We start from the raw sequence: 24973 nt of genomic DNA, 5'->3' as shown, positions 1-24973 counted from the left end.
TAATTAATTTTTTAAGCATATCCCGCTAAGATTATGCCATAGACATCAGTTGAAATATGATAAATAAAAAATATTTCTTCAATGCTTAATATTGTTTGATTTTCGTGAGTTTTTATCCTTGAATATTTTTCGATTTTTATAGAGTGAATTTATAGAATAATTAAAAAACCATAGAGTAATGAGACTTTTCATATGTTACACTACATCAATTCATCATTTTATATATATATATATATATATTTTTTTTTTCACTTAACATGTCGTTGACACTATGCCTGAAAAGTAGGTTAGCCACCGACCTAGTTTTTGTTATTTCAACTGTAATTTAGGTAATCATGTTTTTTTTTTTTTTTTACGTAATTATCATTATAATGATTATTGATTACTACTTATAATATTTTAAATATTAATTCTGGTACTATTTATTATAATCTTGAATTATTTATTTAAATCAAGATATATTACTTGAAGTTTCAAAAAATAATTCTTTTTGTACTTACGTATACCTCGTGGTTTTAAAATTCTATTTACGGTATTTATAATTAAATTATTTTTACAAATATTATTTTTAAAAAATTATCTAAAATACGGAGTGGGGTTTTTCAAACATTTGTCAATTTTAAAAATTTTTTTAACAAATCAATCACAATAAAAAAATGCTTTTAAAAATTTTCACTTGTAATTTTTAGTAATTTTCACATGTGAAACTTTTTAATTAAATTTTTTTTTTTTAATAATTTAATTGCTACAAAATTCTAAAAAAATTTTTAATGTCTGCCAACTTCAGTGTTATAAAATTTTTTGTATAAGATAAATAACAAGTCAGAAATAATATTGATTTCCGCCCGTTAATTTGTGTAGATCTAAAATTACCTTTTGAACAGACAGAACAGGCTCTTTTTTCCATTATTTTCAATTTACCTAGAAATATCTTTCATTTTAATTTTAGAATGCGTATTCTCTAATAAAGAAGTGAACTATTTGACGCAATATTTTTAATCACTAATTAGTTAGAATTTTTTTTTGTTTAAAATTTGGAAAAATTTCTAAGTCAACATAGGAATTTTTGCTATGCAATCCCTATGTTTTTTTCGCCATGTACTTAAAAAATCGATGATTAAAGATCCTTTTTGTTTGAAATTGGAATATCGCATCAGAAAATTAATGTATAGAGGAGAATTTAAGAAAGTAAAAATGAAGTAAAATAACCAAGATAAGAAAATGTTGAGTAACTAATTGGGTTAGCTAAAATAATATAGAACTAAAAAAATTTTATCAGTACATGTAATTTTGAAACTATTGTGCTTACGAAATTGATGTAAGGTAATTGATTGCTGAATTTCTGTCAAAATTAAAATATCATTTTAAAATTTATTAATCTACAATTTACTGTAAATAGATTATGTGAATGAAAACTTAATTTATTTTTTAACATCAGTGAAATCGTAATAAAGTTTTAATTATTTTTTTCGTTCCCGCTAGTGGATTGCATCCACTCTTACAATTTAGATGAAAAATATGAAAATATATCATGTAAGCAAACTATTCGTAACGTGATTGGTCAAATATATCAAAAGCATGAAAATATATGTAAATTCTAAACTCAAATTTGCGCGCGCAAATTTGAATTTAGTTCCTGCAGAAATTACATACAACGCGCCTTTTAAATTTGTATATCAATTACACTCTTTGATGCCCGCACAATATCAAACATTTCGACAAACTTAATATTAAAATTCATATTTTAACCATATGTGTATCTAAGAAATTAAAATTTTTAATTACTATTGTTTTATGAACAGCTTAAAAAATTTTTAATTTGATGTACACTTCTACTAACATATCTTTTCGAAGTAAAACATTTGATTTTGATTTCGACACTGTCCAACACACGTTAGTAGTGAATTTCAACGATGTTCTTGAGCTTCCCCTCCAATTCTTTTGTTGATCTTTTCAAGGAAATTTAATCAGAAAAAATAAGTAAATAATGGAATCATTGAACGATATTTTAAGTAATTTAAGTGAATTTAAAAAAAATCAACACGTTATTATAAACGAAGAAAACAATTTACAAATCAGTGATATAAATGATCATTTTGATGGTGCAAAAAATTTAATAGGTTATAATTTTGTTTACAAACAACTTCTTTTTACCACTGCAAGTAATAATTAAATTTTACCAAAGTTATAATTGTTTAAATTTCAGATACGAGTGAAAATAAATCAGAACGAACGAGTGATGCATTAATTTCAATAGAATCTTATGAATATGGAATCCAAAAAATTTCTGATTCACATGATGAAATAAAATTACCAATATCTTATATTGAACATAAGTGAGTATATGACATTTATAGTTTTTTTTTAATTTTTCAGAAGAAATTTCTTAACTTAAATGCTTTTTTTAGTGCAACAATTAGTTTTATAACAGACACAATGACATTTGTAAATTATTTGGACATGGATACAAATAGTAAATTGAATATAAATCAAATACCTCCAAAGATAAGTACTTGGGTGGTAAGTTTATTTTATTATAAGAGTTATATTTACTTATAGTGTTATAATTAATTAATTTTTTTTTTTTAATACTTTCACAGTCATTTCAAATCGTAAATTCATTTAAGCTGTTCGGAAATTATCGTATTTTGACACTGAAGTTAACAGACATCTAAAAAATTTTGATTTTTTTTATTAATTAAATTACAACTAAAAAGATATTTATAAAAAATTGCACTTGTAATTTTTCAAGTTTTTTAAATGTGAAATTTTTTTTTTAATTAATAATTTTTATAATTAATTTGTAAATAATAATTAAATTAAAAAAAAAAAAGTTGACTTAAATATTTTAAGAAAGATTAAAAATTAGTTAATTGTTATTGATTACAGTCTTTTATAGTAATCAAATAATGAATTGACAAAACAGTTGAGTAATTTAATGATTTTTTATGATTTCAGCAACAATGTACTCAAGATTTAAAGAGAGATATTCGAAATTGTAAATTTATAACAGATAATGTAGAAGTAATGACTAATAATTTTAATATTTTTGAAAATTCTTCAGTTACTCTATTAGATACAAGTATAAATGGTAATACAATCATTTTTTATAACAAATTTATTTACAAATCATTAATTCATGAATTTTTTTTTTGTAGAAAATCTATTCTTGGAATCGATTCAGGAATGATATAAACTCGAGATGACTAGACTTTTTGATTATTAATGATTTATATTAAATCTTGCATATCACTAATTAATTGGTGAGATGTATCAAATTTATTGTCCAAGTTTAACTTCAAAAGTAAGAGTTTGGGGTCAACTATATCCTAGACAAATACATGAGAGATTATTACTTAATTATCATTCATATTATAGTTGCGTTTTATATTAATTTACCTTAAAATGTGTTTGTACTTGTGGAGAAGTAATATATATTGAATCTTTTATTTGACTACAATATGAGTCATTCATTATATCTTTTTCTGGTGCTTCATTTTGATATACTCTTAATGACAATCTTTCTCTGAAAATAAGAATGAGTGCACTTTTTCATTTTAAATATATTAATTTTTTCTATTAATATACTGTTTATATAATAATTAAAATAAACATATTTGATTAATTTAAAAGCAAACAAGAAATACCTTGCTAATGATATTTTTTCCGCAGCAATTTTATTTTCTCTCTCTGCTACAGCTTCAAGTTGTGATTGTAATTGATTTAATCGATCTTTATGTTGTTTTTCAATACGTTGTGCTTCTCTTAGTGCTTGCAAACCCTCTTCACGTTTAATAACAGCTGCCTAAAATTTAATTGAATTAAAAAAAATAATTTTTATTTCTTTCAATTTATTAAACAAGATAATCATTTCTGAAAAATGCTAAAAAATTAGTAGATCATTTATTTTTTAGTAGATTTAATAGAAATCTAACTATTTGTTGTTGCACTCGTTTTTTTTTCTATTCATTATGAAATCTACTTCCATTTCGGCTTTTTTTTTTTTTTGTTTTCTTGACCGAATTATATCATTGAAAATTTGATGGCTTTAGATGCCCGAGCAAAATGAATCATATGTCTAATTACAGATGAATTTTGATTGAACACATATGATCATTTACACAGTAAAAAATTCTGAAATACAAATTATAAAATGAATGAATCATTGTAACAACTAAATTCAAATCATAAAAGTGCAAAACAAAGCTTATATATAATTATGTCCATACATTTGAGGCTACGCTTGTAAAAAGAAAAAAAAATTGGAATCGCAAAAGTTATAACGTTAAAGCAATCCGTATAAGTTATAAAAATTTATAATTTAGACAATTACGGTTTTAACTTGTTTGTCACAGTTTCTAATTTATTTGATAATTCACATTCAAAATTTTTTAATATTTTTATGATCATATACGTCCATACCTGATTATACGATGCGTTTTTGTCAAATATCTTTGTAATGAATTAGATATTAATTCATAATAACTATTAACTACTAACTATAAATATATTTTAAACAAATATAAAACCTGAGTAAGTTCTTCTAAATCTTTAGCAGTTTGCATTAATTGTCTTTCTTTCGCTTCATTTCGACGATGTTCTGTTAAAAGAAGTTCTGATTTTTCTTGCCACCTTCGTCGCTCTTCATTTGCTTGATGAGTTGCTTCATGTGCGGCTTTTATTGCTGCCTCTAACTGTGAAACCATAGTGTTTAACAAATTTTAATGATTGATAATACAAAAATTAGTATAAATTATTCGAGGTGTTAACAAACCTCAGTTTTAACGATATCGTCGGAATTTAATTTTAAATTATTGAACACTTCAAGTTTAGCCCTTTCTGCGGCTACAGCTTCTCTTTCGTTCGCTAGTAGATGTAACTGTTGTTTTTGTTCTGCTATCCATGCTTCTTTTAAACACTATTCAGAAGCATAAATTAAATTGTGTTTAATATGATTCATTATAAAAAAAAAAAAAAAAAAAAAAAAAAAAAACATTTTTTTAATTTACCTGTATATGTTCTCGTTCCCACTTTACTTGCTCTTGAAATAAATTCCTTTCATTTATTAAAGATTTTTCTTGCAAATCCAATCTTGTTTCTCTTTCATTGATCGATTTATTATTTTCTACAAATTGATGGGTTAATTCACTTGTATCAGACTCTAATTTTTTGGCAATAATCATTAGTTGTTTCCTTTCACTGTTCAAAATTTCTTGTTGAGTATTCAATTGTTCCATCAGCGCTATTTTATTATTAAGAGATAATTATTAAAACGAGTTGATTCGTAATTAATATTATCAAAAATATTTAGATAGAAATTATTGAAACATACCCTTTAAAGTTTCTTCTTGTTTTTTTAAACTATTCTCCCGTTTAATAATACCGTCAGTATCTCGATTCCTTACTTGATCATACAAAATTTCGAAGCCATCAGAAACTTTTTGTACTCGTTCTAATATACTATTGACATCTATTTTATGAGATTTAATGAAATCAACGGTTTGTTGTTCGACTTCTTTGGCACGAGAAATATTTTCTAATGTTATAATATGTTCTTTTTGTAATAAATCGATTTGCTGTGAGTGTCTAATGTGAATATCTTTAATAGCTTTATCGTGATCTGCCTAAAATCAAGAATGAAACACTTATTTCGTCGAAATAAATGAATGAATAAATTTGTTTTTCTCCTTAATTAAATTAAATACATACTTTGAGATTTTCTATTTGTTCTTTGAAGTATATTTCTTGTTGAGTTTTTTCATTCGACAACTTTTCTATTCTTTTCTCATAATCATTTTCAATTTCTTCGATTTGTTGACGAAATCGCTTTTCAAGTTTATTGATACTTTCTTCCATTAATCGAATTTGCGTCCTAGAATTAAAAATAATTATTAAGCATAGAAATAAAAATAAATTCTGGACAAAACGAAAAATGTCCAGAAGCTCGCAATTTTATCTACTCAACAACGTGATTATGAAAAGATAATAAATTCAAGTAAGATTAATAAAATAAAAATTTTTTAAAATTACTCGTGAGAATCTTCTAAAATTTTAATTTCTCGTTCATTTTTATCCTTCATAATGTCTGCTAAGTGCTCTAAATTATCTTTCTTTATTTCCAGAGTATGTATAAAATATTCGGATTCTAATTTTTCATCATTTTGTTTATCAGTCATTGATATTGAATCTTTGTTTTCAAATGATAAACCTGAAGGCAGTGTCATTTTTTGTGTTGAAAGTGCCTAAAAAAAAATTGAAAAAATTGAAAAAAAATATTGTTTTAGTTTCAAATAAATACCATATAGAATACAATATACATATATACTTGAATATAATGATCTATTCGTGCTTGTTGTAATTTAATTTGAGTTTCAAGCATTGATTGTCGGTCAATTTGTTGTTTAATAAAAGTATCAAATATTTTTTCTTGATCGTTTAATTTACTCTTCTGATTTTCGACAATATTATTTAATTGATAAGTTTGTTGAGATAAAAGTGTAGCAGCTCGCAATTTATGTTCTTGTTCTTGCATTGCAACAATAGAAATTTGAGGATCAAACTGTGTATTCGTTAACGAAGAGATATCTGGTAGAGATATTGTATTTCTTTGTAATAAATTGTCTTGATTTAAAATTGGCGGTTTAGCATTATCAATGCTATTTTGTACATCGGATTTATCAGTCTTTAATATAGGATTATTCATTTGTTTGTTACTATCATTATTCGTCTTTTTCTTACCGCTAAGCCATTCTGGTAAATCGTTTGATAAATCATCATTAGTATTTGTTGCTATCTGTTCTTTTGGATTTTCCTAAAATCATAAAAAAATAATAAGTTTAAAATTTACATTATTTAATTTATTAAATTTGATAACTGACATACTTCTTTTGATTGAGTAGTATCTTGTATGCCTAACATTCCTAAAGGATCGTTGATATTTATAGATTTTGGTCGAGGTCTTCTCGATTCTCGACTACCAGCAGTAGAAAGCACGAATGGCTTTGAAGACGCAATCGATTCTTCAGAACCAAGATTTCTTGTTACAGGTTTATCGAGATTACTTTCATTAGAAGCAATTGCTCGTGGTTTAGATCCAAATAAATCCTCCATTATTGATGATTTCTTAGTTCTGTCTGGTCGAATTGAATTTGAAGAAGCGCCTAAAGCATTATGTGAACTTTCAAAAGAGTTTGGTATTGTCGTTGTTTTAGTTATTTCTAAATTATCGTTCAATAAGCTTTTTACTACATTAACTTCAGTATTTTTTAATATTCCCGTATCATACTCCAATTTTTCTGTACTTTTAGTTCCAAATAAATCTCCTATCTTATTGTTATTGTTACTTAAAAGTTTATTTTTATTCAACTCTTTGCTGTCACTCAACAAATCTTCCAAAAGATCGTCATCAAAATCTAAAAATTAAAAAAATTAGTAAGCAATAATGACATTGAATTTGATAGACATTAAAAATTTTTTAGAATTTTATAGCAATTAAATTATTAAAAAAAAATTAATTAAAAAGTTTCACATGTGAAAAAATTAATAAAAATTTTTAATGAAAATTAACTTAGCTGATAGTTGACAATTTTAAAGATTTTTGTAACAAATAAATTATGGCAAAAAAAAAATTTATAAAAAAAATTGACATTTAGAAATTTTAAAAAACTACAAATGCAATTTTTTAAAAATAATTTTTTGGAGCAAATTTATTTGTTAAAAAAAATTAAAAAATTGTCAAGTGACAGCTAATTTTAATGTCATAAATTTTTAGAAGCATTTTTTCATTATAATTGATTCGTTATAAAAATTTTTTAAATTGACAGCTGACAGCCAACTTTAGAATCATAAATAAAAAATAAGTCTTTTAAAGTACTTGAGATAATTTACCTTGAAAAGTAACTTTTTTTTGAGTTCCCTTTACGTTTTCTTTAGTCCTTTCAATTCCAAATAAATTTTGTTTTTTTCGGCTATCACCGAGCAAAATATTATCCAGGTCTTCAAAATTTTCAATTGATTCACTAATTTTATTAACATCAATATCTGATTTATCGGAAATACTATCCATTATTTATTAATTACCAGAGAGAGAAAAATAAATATAAATATTCTTGATAAAAAAGCAAACATTATTGATTGTTTTGTAAATATCTTGTAAATTGTCTGTCATTCATAAAAGTTTGTTGTGTTGTGTTTTTATGTCAAACGGCGTTGTATATATATCTACTATTTTACTATTTAATTATTCGTGTAAAACGAACGTATTGCATACTCACAGCGCCACCATAAGCATGCTCAGAACTTTTCTATGTAAGCGTACACATATACATATACATATACATGTACATGTACGTGTACGTACTTACGTGGCCCATCCGGGATACTAGTCGAATAGGGAGAAAACAGCAATGGTGTTATTCATCTGTATAAATTGAAGTTTCTTCCTCACGTTGAGAGAATAAAAAATAATTATAAATTAATTAATCACAAGTGAGGTTAATAAGTATTGAACAAACACAGAATACAAAAGTCAAAAGTTATTAAATATTGATATTTACATAAGTATAATTTGACCAATACAGTTTAACATAAAGTAGTTAAGTAGTTTATCACAAACATAAAAAAAATGTCAAAAGTAACATTTTCTCCACGAGCTTGTAGTAAAATAATTTTACATGCTACAAAATACCCGCACTGTGCCATAAATGGACTTTTATTAGCCAAACAGAAAAATAAAAATGATATGAAACTAACAGATATTTATATTCAAGATGCTATTCCACTTTTTCATCAATGTTTACATGTATCTCCAATGGCAGAAATAGCTCTTACCCTGGTAATTATTCATTTCTTTTTAATCTATTAAATTTAATTAAATAACTAATTTTAATTTTATGTTTATTGTTCATAGGTAGATCAATTTGCTGAGCAAAATGACATGGTGATTGCCGGTTATTATTTAGCTAATGAATTAGTAAATGACATGAGGTATAAAAATGATTTTTCTAAAAAGTAAAATGTCATTTTATTTTTTTAAATACAAATAATTAAAAATATTAACATTTATTACAGTACGGATAAACCAGCTCATAAAATAGCAGATAAAATAGCCGAAAATTTTAACAATGCTTTATTAGTTGTTGTAGATAATAAAGAAATGACATGCAATATGAATTCTATTCCACTTAAAATTTCACAACATTCTGATGGAAAATGGAAAGTCAAAGATAAAGCTGAGTGAGTACTTTTCTGTAATTAAATCACAATATACTTTTTCTGGTTTTAAGGCAAAATTATTTAAGCTTATAGAATTAAATTTTTTATTGATTCATTCATTTATTTAAGATCTTAATTTTATTTATTATTAATAAATGATTTTAAGCTTTTGTCTTTGAATTTTCCTCTCTGGTTACAAAGCTTCATTTTTACTATCAAACAATAAATATATAATTTCTTTGGATAAGCCATAAAATTTTATGAACATTCGATTTTGGTTAATTCATAATTTTCATAATTTTTTATTTTAGTGTTTCGTATGAAGGTGGAGATGCTGCTGGAGAAACAATATCTACTTTAATGAAAGAAAATAAGTATAATATTCTGTTTGATTTCGACAATCATTTGGATAATATAACTCTAGATTGGCGTAATAACAATTTAAACAAAATTATAAATAAAACTATGGCGTACAATAATGGAGTTTCATCATGAAAGCACAAAAAATTATTTTAATTATCCAATTAGCATTTATTATTTAGAGCACAGTTGATTGATGAATATTAAAATAATATTAATATCAAAAAGTTCGTATAAATTTCAATTTTCTAATTTTTTCATAAATATATAAATTTTAATTAACAGTAAAAATTTAAATATATTATCTAATTTGTAAAAATTTAATTCCTTACCAAAGAATGGAAAATACCAATAAATAATTATTTCTGATGGTTTCGTAATTAATAATAATAATAATAAAAAAAAACTAGTGTATTATAAAGAATAATTATGTTTACGGTTAATTTGACTGTTTTTTAATCATTTGATACTTTATTAAAATATACAACGATTTCTATGACTGTTATTTGGCTTCGTAGAATCCTTTCAAACAAGACTTAATTTTTTTGATAATTTAAATCTTCATATTTTGTTTTAAAAAAAATTAAAGAGTAATTCACTCATGTTTTATTAAAAGCTGTATTATAAAGAGAAAATTGATTTATTATTCAAAATAAAATAATAAATAAATGGATTGTTTTCTTGAAAAAAAAATTTTTTTTTAACTTACTCGATGTAAAATTATATAAATAAAAAAACAAAGAGTTTATATACTGATACTTCAAAAGAATTGAGATATAATTATTTAATGAGTATCAATAATTTCAATATTACAATAATGTACATTAAAATTTCAGGGAAAAATAATTATTACTCATTAAAAAGCACGTAACACATAAATTAAAATATTTTATTTACATTTCAACACTTTTAAATTTTCATAAAAATATGTAATGTGATTTACAAATATAGTAATGTAATAGTAAAATTTTGTTCTGAAATTAAACTTGAATTGATCATTGCTGTATAAAAAAATTTTGTTCAATATATTTATAATGAAGTGTACACATTTTATAAATAAATATTGCATCATTCCATAAATTTCATGAACTTTAGTCATTGTCTGAATTGATAAAATAAGTCGACATATCAAATTATGAACAATGAAATATTGAAATAAATATTAGAAGAAAACAGTACGTGTGTAGTATGATTTTCACTATATCTTGAATTACTAGCCTATAAGTAATTATCACCTAATTTTATATAGTTAAAATCTGAAAGCTATCTGATTTGAATTGTTTTAAATTAAACAATATAACATATACATTATTTACATACATACTCAATACAATTGCAATATCGACTTTATAATTATTATTTTTATCTTAATTATCTTAATCATCGTTTGATATGTTATGGAAAATAGATTGCTTTTTTATGAAATGGGAACATGATTTGCGATGATTCTAATATACATCACAGATCACAGACCTATTAAGATTTATGCAAAATATACGTCTATTCAAGTATAACACTGTATGATTATACCAATAATTAAAATTGTGAGTATCTTTTTAAAACAATTTTTATATATTTTTAACAATTAACAAATTATTATACTTGGTTATAGACTATTTACGATAATGTGAATTTAAATCATTAAACACAGCCATGATGCAGCATTTTAATTTACCGTCACCTTAATATTTTCAATTTAACGATAATTTCGATTTATAAGAAACATTAAAGCAAAGGCAACTAAATAATTATCAAGTAATCATATTTAAAAATAAAAAATGTTTATGAAATGACTTGCAATGCCTCTATTTGCTTAAAAAATTAACTTAATCTACAGTGAAATTTAAATTCTATTATTTTAATTAAGGGATTATATCCACTTGTAATTTTGAAAAAATCGAATTTTTTTTTTTTGCATATTTTGAATGTATATATATATTCGAGAATATTGTCCGTAAATTTCAAAGTAATCCGGTAAATAGTTTCGGAGTAATGAGCGTATTTGTAAAGACGTCTCCGAGCGTTTAAAAGTAGGCGGAAGCGTAATTTTAAATAATAGCCAAAACTTTAAATGCGTTTTTCTCGAAACGATGTTTTCAAAGTCGGTGAGGAATATTTCTCCGAAACGGGTTGACCGATTGATTTGAAATTTTCACAGGATCTTCTTAGATACCTTTGTCAGGTAATGATCGAAGGAATAAAGTTTCTGATAAATATTCCGATTTTTTAAGTCACTTTAAAGTGTAAATTTTCGTGCAAAAAAAGATTTTTTTTTTGTTGGGAAGCCGCCATTTTGTCTAAAATAAAAATTTTGACTATTTCTTCGATCATTACCTGTATTTATCTATCCTAAAAGTAATCCTTTTGGTTTTTTTTATTTCAAATAATTTGGATCAGAGATATCTTCCTCACCGCCAGACACCTTTTTGTGGAGGACCTTCAGGAGATCTTCTACATAAACGACGGAACCCAATATTTTTATTAATAAAATATGAATTCTTAGAGTACGTTAAATTCGCTAAATGTTCATGTATTTTATGTATATATTCAATAAAAAGCCTCTCCAGAAAAAATTAACAAAAAAACACATTTTTTCGAATTTACAAGTGGATACAACCCCTTAATTAATCATGTTTTTAAGTTATTTTCCGTTGTACCATTAATTTATAATCACATTTATGTCTAAGGTTAATTTATTTATTTCTTTACTTTTTTTTATAGTCAGATCGACACACCTAGTTATAAAAAAATGTATATTTATTATCCTAGTATTTATATTAATTTTTCGTCGAATAACAGCATATTATTTATAATTTTCTTTTCATATATTTCATATATTGCTATAATTATTAAGTAGCAAATTACTCGTTGAGATCATTATTTTTTACCACAATAGTTTTAATAAGTAGTTACAATTTTTTTCTATAACTACCTTCATTTCCAACAATTAAAAAAATTAATCGACTACTTGTAAAATAAATAATACTTTATACCTTACAAAGTATTTATGACTTAAAATAGATATATAATTCACATGTAAGTGCATGGAATCTATAGAAGTGATGTAGATACTTCCAAAAGTTATTAGTCATTGTGTTTAGATCCTATAGCCGTGTAATTCCCTTAATAAATTCTTCAATTCAAAATTCAAATTGCAATAGCACCGTTTAACATTATATCTTCTTCTTTTTTTTTTCTTTTTTTTTTTTTTTATATTCACTGTATGTTTCAATTTTTCGAGTTGTAAAATTTTCACAAATCTGTTTCAACAAATTTATACTTTTATTGTGTATAACAACAGCTTTCCTTACTATAATACATCAAAAAAACCAACAAACTTTTGGACGGTCATGTTGTAAAACGTTTATCATTATATTTGCACACCATTTTTAGCAACATTATATTCATAACTTTTTATATGTTAATTAATACACCCATTTACCTTGATTTCGATCTATTACTGAGATCATTAATTTCAATAATTGAATACCTATCTATTACAAATAACAACTAGTTATTATTATCTAATTAACAATTAAATGGTTATATGCACCCACGTTGAATAGCGTTCACTATTTCAACATTTAAAATTTCACCATTAAAATACCAAAATAAAATATCGCTTTGCTTTTTAGAAATATATCAGCTACAATAACAGATAAATTAAAGTATATTTTTAATGATGATGCTGAAATTGAGAGATCTGAGAATTTTTGGAATTTTTTTAACAACTAAATTATCACAAATAAAATTTTTAAAAAATGCCACATGTAGAAATTAAAAAAAAAAAAAAAAAAAAACTGAATACAATGTTTGATATATCGCGTTACTAAAACCATAAGGGCGTATCTCAAAATATACGCCCTTATGGCATTGCAGAACCAAAAGGGCGTATAAAAAAAATTTTTTTTATTCCAATCGATGTAAAAATAGTAAAAAATTTAAATCTATGGAAAAAACGAAAAAAAAATTTTTTTAATATACGCCCTTATGGTTTTAAGAAAAATTTTTTTTTTAAGTCATAAGGGCGTATCCTATTTTTTCGGTTTATTATCAATTATATGTCAGAGTAAGAAAAAAATTGTATTTTTTTCATTTTTGAATTATTTATATTTTTAATAATAAATTTTGGAATTATTAAAATTATAAGAAACTTGAGAGTAGATCAAAAATGAATTCAAAATTTTTCTTTTTTACTTAAATAAATATTTTTTCAGATAAATTATGTTGTGGTGTGATATTTTTCATCACCCGTAACATTTATTATTTACTCTGATCTATAATTAATAATAAATCGAAAAAATAGGCACGTCCTTATGACTTTAAAAAAAATTTTTCTTAAAACCATAAGGGCGTATATTAAAAAAAATTTTGTTTTCGTTTTCTTCATAAATTTTCAGGTTTTTACTATTTTTATATTGATTGGAGCAAAAAAAAATTTTTTATACGCCCTTTTGGTTCTGCAATGCCATAAGGACGTATATTTTGAGATACGCTCTTATGATTTTAGTAACGCGATATTTTCCGAGTCCGATAATTTATTTTTTAAATAAAATTAAAAAATGATTAAGTGTCTATTGATTTCAGTAGCATTTCTAATAGACAGTGAGCGTTTTTTCAAGTAAACAAAGATTATCGTTGAAGCTTTAAAGTTTTAATAAAAGTCAATTTGAATTATCGTCAAGGTTGCAGCGGCAACCAAATTGAGCTGACACTAAAAACAATAATGTACTCGATAAAATCGGTAAAATCTTTTTTGAGTATCATGAGTTTAAAACATGGATAAAATTCACTGTAAAATAATGTAATTACATTAAATGTTAAAACTATTATGTCATCAATGTTTTTCCGAAGCTGTCACGTCGTTACGTCACTGATGATGAAGATTCTGGTGGAACTGGTAATTGAGGAGTTTGTCGTCGGGGCCAATGTTGAGGAGATATTGGAGGAGTTGTTCTGGGTGTTACTGGTGCTGATCCAGCTGATAGTCGGTTATGGTAATTAGTACTTCTAGTTGGAGCCATTGGAGTAGTTCTTCCTACTGTCGTCAAACTTAAGCTACTACCACTACTGCAAGCAACAGCCGCCGATAGATCAACTCTTGATACAGCTCTAACAATATTATTTATTCATTAATTCATCAAATATCAGTTTTACATATTTGTTGTAATAACTGATCATTGATAATTTCTTTTATATAATTACCGAGATGGAGGCGCAGAGCCAGTGTATGAATGCAATCCGGCAGGTCCACTTCTAGGTCTGATGTTTGCTGAAACAACACTAGCTGATCGCGGTAGGGCTGGTGAAGGTGGTGCTGATGGTAAAAGTCGAGGAGTTTGCGGGGGTGTTCTTCCAGAACCAGAACTACCGGTACTGCTGGTTGATGATTTTCGTCTTAATATCCTAGAATTAAAAAGAACTTTTTTTTATCTATAAACAACTAGTTACTAGCTATTGATTTATTTTACTATTGTAATTGCGGTGTTATTATTTATTTTTTAAATTTATTATTAGTTAAAAGCATAAATGCTAAATTCTATTCGCATGAAATTAGCAGACAACTCATTTTATAATTCTTAAATAAATTTAGAACAGACACGCAAGAAGAGTTTTTTAAAATTGCCAATTATATTTTTTTATTGTTGTTTTTGTAATGATTAAATTATTTATAAGATTTTAAAAAACTGCAATCATACTCATAAACTTTTTACATTCATTATGAATATTATGATTGTTTAATTTTTTAATTTAATAAAAATACCACTACTTCCCATGTTACTGCTATTTCATAGTTTATACTGTGAACGTGAATCCAAGTTTCACTTTTGATATCAATTGCAATAAATATTAAATAATATTAGTACTACAATTACAATAGTTGACTAAAAATTCGAGTGCATTGAGATTTAAAATTTATGTTTTTCTTGTGATATACCAGATTAAAGATTATACTAATTTAAATCTTTATTCACGTTTCGCGTATGAAAGCAAATAATAGAAAATTCAAAAGTATTTTTGATAAAAAGAAAAATCCCGAACATGTGAATTTTTTCAAAAAAAAAAATTCATTTTTTGATAAATTTGGGTAATCATCATTTTTATGAGTTGAAATTTTGTGGGCCGACTTCCAAATGATTACCGTATTTTTTTTTTGTTGTTAATTATTCTATAATCTTCAACTACTAATCAATTCTTATTCATTAGAGTGTCTGTTAGGGCGTGTCAAAAGAGATCGATTAATTACTTCTTTTCGAATGATTTAAACATTTTGATGCTATGCTTTAATTTTAACTAAAAATAAATTATTTAAAATTAAAAATTAAGAATTTTATATTTTGTTGAAAAATTATAATTAATCAATTTACTTGACACTCCCTAGTATATATTACCTTTTAGAAGGTTGTCTGCACATTCCACTAGGACATGGTCTACCCATTGCACACTTGCCTTCACAAACTTCTCTAGCCATTGCTAGTGTTTCGTAGTTTCGAAGAGTTGCTCTGCAAAGTTCTGCATCGGATGCTGTTAATGCAAGACTTGGAAATCGTTCCCTCAATCTCTTTCGTTCCTTTTGTTTTTATTTCAAAATAATTTTATTCTTCATATTAATTTTCATATTGCATATCGTAAATGGGATTTTTTAAAAACTTTTTATCAATTTCAGGTTTGTTTTGTGAAAATTTTGATTGTTAATGAATTTTTTCAGTAAAAATGAATATAGGGGAGGATGGGGCAAGACGGCCCACCTGGGGCAAGAAGGCCCACCTCAAAAATTGACTAAAAATTTATTTTTCTAATATTTTTTAATCATATTTTGGAGGTGGGCCATCTTGCCCCAAAAAAAAATTTTTTTTTGGAACTTTCGAAAAAAAGTAGAAAGCCACAAAAAATAAAAACTGACTTAGGTGGGCCGTCTTCCCTCACCCTTCCCTACGCATTTAAGATATGCTTTTTGGGCCTGAAAACTACATAAAATTATTTGTATAGATATTTACATCCGTTAAACGAGTGGATTCAAAGTCTTGTAATTGTTGTAGAAATCCAACATTAGGATTTGCGACTGCTCGACCTACTCTTACTACTTTGAGTGCTTCTTTCCACGAAAGATTTGTGGTACTCATGATATAAGCAACCGCAACTGTCACACTTCTTGACATTCCTGCCAGACTGAAAATTATTCAAATTGTCTTTTATTGACTTTTTTTATTTAATTTAGACAACACACACACATACATTTTTTTATGTATTTATAAGAAAATTAAATTAAAAAAAAATTACCAATGTATCAGAACATTACCACCCCGAAGACGAGCCGCGTGAATGAAGTCATTGCAAAGAGAGAAATATTGAGTGAGATTTTGATCGGGCGTATCGGCCGCTAAAATACAGAGATAGTGTTTGTCCTAGAATAGAAAAAATACAAATTATTTCAATTTATTATTATATTAACTCCAATTCATTCGTTTTTTTTTTATTATTACTATATTTATAATTTTATTACAAATCGATTTTACTTACGGAATGAAGTCGCCGTGCTGCATCATGTATTGCCAGTATGTGCGTGATTTCAAATCGTTTCAATTGCGCTTCATCTTTACTGTCTCGATAATTGCCAACATATAGACCCGGTAAAACCTATATACAGAAATAATATTTTTTAAATAAATCAATACTTGGATGTCATTCATGACAGAGTTATACAAAGTTAAGTTAAATTTTTTAATCTGATGTGTATTTAATATTAAACTACAGAATGAGATAAATTTTTTTTCTCTAGTATTAAATAATTTTTTCAAGCTTATTTAAAAATACAAAACTATTAAAAACAATTGGAAATGTTTCTATATTTTTCACTCCACTTATAAGAGATTAAAGAAGACTTGATAATAAAGTCAAAACGTAGCAATTTAATAGTATTGTGATTACAGCTAATCTGCCAAAGCGTATCTGTGATTAAAAAAAATTTCTTAAAAAAAAATATTAGTCACTTGGCCAAAATTTTTGAGTTGCGCTTATATTTACTATTTTATGATTAATTTAGTTACTATGAATAAAATTAAATAAAATTATGTGTCAATTTCATGTACCGCCTTTCAATATTTCATTTATACTCCCTACTTGATTAGTCTTGATCGATCCACCCAATTTCACTTCTTTACGAAAAATTCTGTTACTAAAGTTCGAGCCCACCCCTGATCGGTAATAATTTTATTGGAAGCACACTAACCACTCGACTACGAAATAAAATTTCATATTAAATATTAATTATAAATAATAAGTGTGTTCAGGTCAACGTAAATTTTGATTATTAATGAATATAAAATGACGTGTTTACATTAGTGAGAAAAGCTAAATTTTTTATCATACTATATAATCATAAATCATGCAAGACATGTAACAAGTGATAATAATATAATCTCGAGGGCTACCTTTTATGTTTATTAATTGAAAAAATTTATTTATCATTTAAGCTCTACGGTACGTTTAATATTAAATGACCTTAACGCAATTAAAAAATATATAAACTGTTATTTTATAGAGTAATTCAATTTACTATTTGTAAAACAATAATAAATTTAAAATTAAAAACAATGATTGAAAGTAAGCCAATATGTGATCACGAGGTACATTTCAGTTAGTATTAATCAAGAACTAAAAGATGTTCTTTAAAATTTTTAAGTATTATTATATCTTTTTTGGTATTTATATTACAATTAAAAAATCTTTTGTAAAATCACTTGATAATAATCAGTCATCTTCAGATTTAACGACTAGATTTTATAATACTGAAAGTGCATTAAAAATAGCTGGAAAAAATCATGCAAACGATCAAGATTCAACTATTGAAGACTTAAATGGTATAAATAGAACGCTGAGTATAAATGACAATTTATCATCGAATAAAAATTTCGAAGTTGATTACAGATCCATGTTTTTGGACGATGACAATAATACTTTAGCGACTTACAGTAATAATAATAATAATTTAAGTATCCAGGGAATGGAAAAAGCTTTTCCCTCGGCTACAATAACTCTTGGACCGGAGAAAAGTTTGAAGGGCATTGTTAATTATCAGAACAAGTCAAAAGTAACTGAACGTGAAAAAATGCATTCAATGTCAAAGAATAATAAAAAAAAAAAATTGGTTGTGAACTTAACGAGTACTCACCAATCGATTGATACAACCTGGAAAAAACGTCTAGATAATCCACCCACAGTATTAAGTGTGCTGGTAGGGTCTAGTGCTCACCGTCAACGAAAAGACGTGACAAATTCAATTATCAATTCTTCTGTTCCCAATAATCATTTTCAAGCAGGTGAAATAGCTGTCAGAATTATGGATGATGATGATTTTAAATGTTTTTATGGAATGACGGTATGTAAAAAATGGAAAACATTACCTGATAATATTCGTCGGAAATTAGTTCACCAGATAAATCATATTATTGAAAAAGCGATGCCTGGAAAAATTGTATATGACCGTGTTGATGATGACTGTACAGGTAATGATCGTGGTGGTGGTAATGATGATGATAGCAATAATGATTGTAAAAAATCAAAACAGCGTGTTAAACGCGGTAAATATTGCTGTAAAGAAAGGAAAAGAGCTAAATGTAAAAGTAGTGTTGATGTAGAAAATACTTTCGGTGGAAGGAGATTTGCTAATATTAATTTAGATCTTAATCCTAGTATTTTTAAGTTAAACTCTGTTTTTACAACAACAGAGATTAGTTCAACAGTAGCTACTACTACAGCACCATTTATATCAACAACGATAGATATGATAACTCAATCGATTACAACGTCTACAAAGAAAAGGATTTATTCAAAAAGAAGAAAATGCTCCAGGAAAAAACAGAATTTTTAAACAAAATCTAATTTAAATGAATAGGATCGAATTAATACAACAAGCATTTTTAGAAAACGAATATTACATTGTTTTAGATTTTGTTAATTGTTTGGAAGTCGAGTCCAATAATAAAATATTCAATTATATTATTAGTTTTAAATTTTTCAATGTTAACAAAAATTTTATGCCAACAGAAAATCGTTAATAAAATATGTTTACATAACAATTTCTGGTTTATTTATTTTTTTTTTTTATTGTAAGTGTAATAACAAACTATCAAAAATTTTTTTTTAACTGTTGAGTTTTTTTATCATTTTTTTTTTTTTAATTGAAGAATCAAAATTTTCAAAAAATATATTTTTTTTTTTTTAATTAAAAAATTATTCCGTTTTTATCATAAACTTTAACTGAAAAAAATTTGTAATTATATAATTTTTTTTTTTTTTTTAAATATTGTTCAGAGTTTTAAATATATCTCGTATTTTTTTTTTGGGTTGAAATATAGAAATACTTCCAAATAATTACTTAAATTTTTAGGATCATACTGTAAATTTAGGACTTATTATTAATCGCTTTATATTATATACTTTTTGAATTATTGCTGTACCGTAATACAAAAACAAAACTAAAACTAAATTGTGAACAGGAGTTTCCTTATCATAAATTATCCCAAGACTGTATTGTTTAATTGGCAATCAGCCAACTAAATCGGCGCCATGCAACCATCTACGTCACTGTACCGGAAATTTTTACTCTCGCACCTGAGTTATTAATTTCGGATAAGTTTCAAGTATAAATCACTTTATTTGAATTTTATTAACAATAGCAGTAGAAAGATTTTAAAAGAAATTATTTGAATCGATAAATTTTACTGATAAATTTATTTATTTGTAAGCCGATAATTAATCTTACCTTATTCATACCGTTTCCCATTTTGATGACTCAAATTAGCTTGATAATGTGTTAAGAATCTGTTTTACTTGTTTTAATATCATCATTAGAGGCATCAGGCAATAATATGCTCCTTGATGAGCAACCTGGTTCTTTTGTCTCTTTCATAACCACTTTAAGCATTAGACTCTTCACATTGTGAATTACACTGTCATTATAGGCTTCTCTCGACGATGTTGAGGTTCTAACCACTTAAGCAAGATACTCGACTTTTTAACGTTCTTGTTCTATTTAATATAAAAAAAAAATTATATTATTTAAAGTTAAAAAATATAAAATTTTTTAATTAACTAATTTATTTAAACTTCATTATCTTAAAACTATATCTAAGTACGAATAAATTTAAACCATAGAATAAAAATAATTTATAATTAGGACATTACGATTATATTTATGAATTACTCAGGAGTTATAGCACCCAATGACTCGACACTAACTAGATCAGTTCGCTTACACACAACATTTAAATTAATAATAAAGTATTAGTTGGTATACAGCTCAGAGACGGAGATTTTATGGGATGAATAATAATAAATGTAGTTTTATACAGTTATTGATTTAACAGCTACAATAAATCATTGTTTTGCTTAAATTCATTAATAATAGTGTTAATATGTTTGCATGTATAAAAATCAGTACACTTGTTACCATAAAATACTTGCCGCATTTTATCGATTTTTTTCATCAAAGATAACATATATTCTACTTGTTTGTTATGATTACACGTGGAAGTATTTGATTGTCGAGTGTTTTTAAATTCTTATTAATAATTCCTTTATAATTTTTTATTCTTTCATACTAAAAGTTAAGTAGAGCATGCATTTTATAATTTACGTACAGTTTATAACTCGCCCTACTAACAAAGCGGCTAGAAAAATTTGCACGTATAAAAATCAATTCTATTTGTTTTTGTAACTGTAGAATCGATTGTCAACATCTGCTTAAAATCAATGAAATTTTTTTGTTTCCTTCTATCTTTGGTCCAAAAAGTTTTATTTCCTTTTTGTTTTGTTTGCGGCATATCATTGACTTCATTTTAACAATATTTTTTTGGCGACAAATATTTCGAGGACCAATATAGATACATACGTACTATTTATAAATCTCTTTATAGTGTTTATGCATTCCTCATGTTATTTTAATTAATCAATCGTTGCAATAAACATAAATAGATAGTCTACGACTGAGATCTAGCATTAATGCTTAATTAAAAATTATTATCAATGATTTATTATGTATTTTTTGAATGAAAATTTCATTAAGAATTTTTTTAAGTCCCTAAGTGATATATCAATTAATTTTTGAATTCTGCATGTGGTAATATTATATAGTTATAAATATAAAGTTATGATAAAATGTTTTTATTTTTAAAACATGTGACATACAAGTATTTTTACTATGACCTCGATAGAGAATTTTTTTTTTAGATTGAAGAAAAGCTTAACAATGAATCCAAATTGCTTAAGGCACAATAACCAAAGAACGACTACAACTTATGAGAGAGTTTTAAATTTCGAAATTAAAGTTTACATTTTAAAGAATTTTTTGTGCATTGAAATGATATTTAAATGAAGCATTATTTGCATTTAAAAATGAAAAATATAATTTTTTTTTATTTATTTTAAACATTAAAATAATCCATTAATAAATTAGAGTCAAAAGCAAAAAAAAAAGTTACGATTGTGAATGTAAAAAGTATAAAAATTAATGAAATTAATAATATAAATTTTTTCTTAGTTATTTATGAGTTTCTAAAGCTCTAAATAATTAATTCAAGTAGTTAAAAAAAAAAATCTCGTTAATATTTATGATTACCTCATTATTAAATCCGCAAATTACAATAACATCTCTCAGTTTTATGCCTAAAATCGATGAGAATCATTATCAATCGCAAAAAATTACTTTAGTTGTTAACAGTAATTTATAAATAAGTTTTTTATGAAACGTTACAACGTAAATAATTAACACTGATGAAGAAACAGACAGTAATTGATGAAAAATAATAAACTGGTAGAATTTAAATTAATAGGAGGCTATTTTCGCACTAGAAAAGTAATATAAGGGCGCGTCATCTGAAAACTGTCCCGCTTTTCTTGCGGTAGAACACTATCCTCGTGCGAAGCTTGCGGGAGCAAATTTGCGATCGTACGGTCCAGGTTTAGTGGTAGTTGTGATTACGCAGGCGCCGCTCGATACATCCTCCTTCGTCGTACTCAGCCACAAACTTGATCTGATCAATTTCATAGCGGTGACAGAAATTGCAAGTTTCACAATCAAAACTTATTTCATACATAAAGAGGTGTCATAGAATGTTAATTTAAAACAAGGCCAATGTTTATGTAAATAGCTTCTTATTGGCTTATAGATATTATTATATGTTACAAGTAATCTACAATAACTAATAACAATTAAAATGGTATATTATAATGTTGCATCACTCAATAGTACTAGCTAATTCAAGCTTATCAATTTATACAAATACACAACTTAATTCATCATCGTCATCTGGTTTTATTAGCTATTAAAGGATTGATACATAATTTAAGCCATTATACACAGAAAAAAAAATTATAAGGAAGGCTGAAGTTATTTTGAAGCAAGAAGAAATTTTCTTGGTTTAAAAAAATTTAATTTCATTCAAGAAATTTTCAGTCTTTCTTAAAATTTTCTTGATTTAAGAAAATTGACGCTTGACTCAAGATTTTTTGTTAGAATTTTTTTTTTTTCAGAGAATCAGGATTATATTTATATCCTTACAAAATAATAAATAATAATGTCAGCACACACAAGGGAATTAGCCGATGTCTAGGATTAAAACATATCTAAAGTAAAAAGAGTTATCCAACCTCGTCCATCATTAATAGCTTAATTTTTTTTTTTTTAAATTCAGTTTTACTTCTTAAAATGTAATTTTTAGGTAAGATTTTTATAAATATATTCCTGGCGAAAATTTTTTGAACCATTTAAGTCAATTTAAATTGTTTTTTTTTTCAGATTTGAATTATTTTTAATTCCAAAAGTTTAAATACATTAATAGCTTTTATTATGTTAAAATTGCCAATTGTTCATTAAAATTTTTTGCGGATTGAATGAAAAAATTTAACACCAAGTCACAAAATAATAACAGATCGGTTAATTAATGGATAAGTTTGTTTTATTATACTTTTTGATAGTTTTTTATTTTTATCTATTTATTCAAACGCCAATCGGCTTTATACATTAAATTTACATCAATTAATTTATTTATAGGTGAAAAAAGAAAATAAAAATGAATTGAAAAAAAAAAATATTAACATTTCAATAGAATTAAATTTCAACTTAATTAAATTAAATCAATTTTCATTTACTGTAGAAGTTTAAATTATTAGCATTATAAAAAAATATCTCTAAGAGTAGTTATTACAAGATGAAATGATATTGCACTTTTTTAAGAGGCTAGTGGTTATTGGTTCGAAGCAGTCTTTTAACTGATGGTACAAACGATGTGATCGAAGGTTTTCGATAATTTTATAATTTATAAATATATAGATCTAAGAGTTTTGTATATACCTTGTAGAAAATAAATGGATAAAAATGAAAAAAAAAAAAAAAAAAAAAAAGTAAAATATATGTATTAGGGTGTGCCAAAATTCAATTTTCATGAAGAACCTTTTAAAATGATGACACTGAAGTTAGCAGACATCTAAAAATTTTTGATTTTTTTTATGAATTAAATTACAATTAAAAAGATGTTTCTAAAAAATTGCACTTATAGTTTTTCAAGTTTTTTACATGTGAAAAATTTTTTTAAATTGTTTAATTGAAATTTTTTCAATAAAAAATTTCTAAAACTTTTGAAATGTCGGTTAACTTCATTTTCATTTAAAATTAGAATTGTGAGTTCCGCTTTTGGCAGGAGCTGTGTTTGGGTATTTTCTAAGATATTTTGGAAGGAGACAATTTAACTAATTTTCATAGAATTTTTTAACAGGAGTTTAGTTTAGGCATTTCCTCTGAAATTTCAAATCTTGGCCGGAAGTGTCCGACTAAATTTCCTGTTAAAAATTCTATGAAAATCAAATAAATCGTCTCATCCCTAAATATCTTGCGATATGCTTAAACATAGCTCCTGCTAAAAGCGGAACTCAAAATTCCAATTTTAAAAGGTTTTTCACGGAAATTGATTTTTGGCACACCCTAATATGTATGATAATTCATAAATTACAAATTGTATACTATAAATAAAACCAAAATGTCATAATTTAATAAACTTCCAAAATATCCTGCATATTTAGAGCAATTAAATTTAAAAAATTATGTCAGCAAATTGTATCCGTCATGTTTTACAAACAAAAATAATGAATATCTTATGGGTTCAATAATCCATAATTACATTGAGAAGAATATAAGCTACTTTTTAAGAATTAAGAATTTTTTTCAGTCTTTGGAATATATTTAACAACATTAAAAGTAATTTACTGAAAAAACGTGAAGTTATTAAAAATTAATCACATAATAATAGTCAATTTAATATTTTCAGTATCTTCTACCTGAACCTTAACTGTTAAGGTGTATTACTTGTATAATAACGACAGAATAAGCTACTATACCGAAAGA

The 24973-nt window shown here is 25.3% G+C and overlaps 4 protein-coding genes across 4 annotated transcripts; 2 read left to right on the top strand and 2 right to left on the bottom strand.

The window, feature by feature from the left end:
* Positions 1 to 1772: 1772 nt before the first annotated feature.
* Positions 1773 to 3638, top strand: LOC141527279 (uncharacterized). Its single transcript, XM_074242690.1, has 5 exons — positions 1773 to 2120; positions 2207 to 2336; positions 2409 to 2520; positions 2959 to 3091; positions 3159 to 3638. The coding sequence occupies exons 1-5, from the start codon at positions 1988 to 1990 to the stop codon at positions 3188 to 3190; spliced, it is 540 nt and encodes a 179-aa protein (XP_074098791.1). The 5' UTR covers positions 1773 to 1987; the 3' UTR covers positions 3191 to 3638.
* Twy (fas-binding factor 1 twitchy) lies at positions 3191 to 8227 on the bottom strand. The gene is made up of 12 exons (XM_074242624.1): positions 7888 to 8227; positions 6883 to 7412; positions 6326 to 6811; positions 6031 to 6242; positions 5710 to 5872; positions 5333 to 5624; positions 5010 to 5242; positions 4775 to 4918; positions 4530 to 4694; positions 3648 to 3805; positions 3400 to 3526; positions 3191 to 3329 (listed from the first exon to the last, which is right to left on the bottom strand). Exons 1-12 carry the CDS (start codon positions 8063 to 8065, stop codon positions 3231 to 3233), a joined length of 2787 nt encoding a protein of 928 aa, XP_074098725.1. The 5' UTR covers positions 8066 to 8227; the 3' UTR covers positions 3191 to 3230.
* A 193-nt stretch (positions 8228 to 8420) lies between these two features.
* Emc8-9 (ER membrane protein complex subunit 8/9) lies at positions 8421 to 10751 on the top strand. The gene is made up of 4 exons (XM_074242683.1): positions 8421 to 8833; positions 8909 to 8985; positions 9070 to 9234; positions 9525 to 10751. The coding sequence occupies exons 1-4, from the start codon at positions 8624 to 8626 to the stop codon at positions 9706 to 9708; spliced, it is 636 nt and encodes a 211-aa protein (XP_074098784.1). The 5' UTR covers positions 8421 to 8623; the 3' UTR covers positions 9709 to 10751.
* A 147-nt stretch (positions 10752 to 10898) lies between these two features.
* Positions 10899 to 23442, bottom strand: LOC141527264 (uncharacterized). The gene is made up of 9 exons (XM_074242661.1): positions 22328 to 23442; positions 22193 to 22239; positions 20339 to 20604; positions 17095 to 17211; positions 16855 to 16979; positions 16572 to 16743; positions 15966 to 16144; positions 14779 to 14979; positions 10899 to 14685 (listed from the first exon to the last, which is right to left on the bottom strand). The coding sequence occupies exons 3-9, from the start codon at positions 20357 to 20359 to the stop codon at positions 14439 to 14441; spliced, it is 1062 nt and encodes a 353-aa protein (XP_074098762.1). The 5' UTR covers positions 20360 to 20604; positions 22193 to 22239; positions 22328 to 23442; the 3' UTR covers positions 10899 to 14438.
* Between the last annotated feature and the right edge of the window lie 1531 nt (positions 23443 to 24973).

This window comes from Cotesia typhae, unplaced genomic scaffold, assembly GCF_013202065.1.
Source record: "Cotesia typhae breed Kobodo isofemale line unplaced genomic scaffold, CoteBio_Ctyphae contig_4, whole genome shotgun sequence".
Lineage (NCBI taxonomy): Eukaryota > Metazoa > Arthropoda > Insecta > Hymenoptera > Braconidae > Cotesia > Cotesia typhae.
The sequence above is the reverse complement of the archived record's forward strand: the minus strand, read 5'-3'. Positions and strand labels throughout refer to the sequence as shown.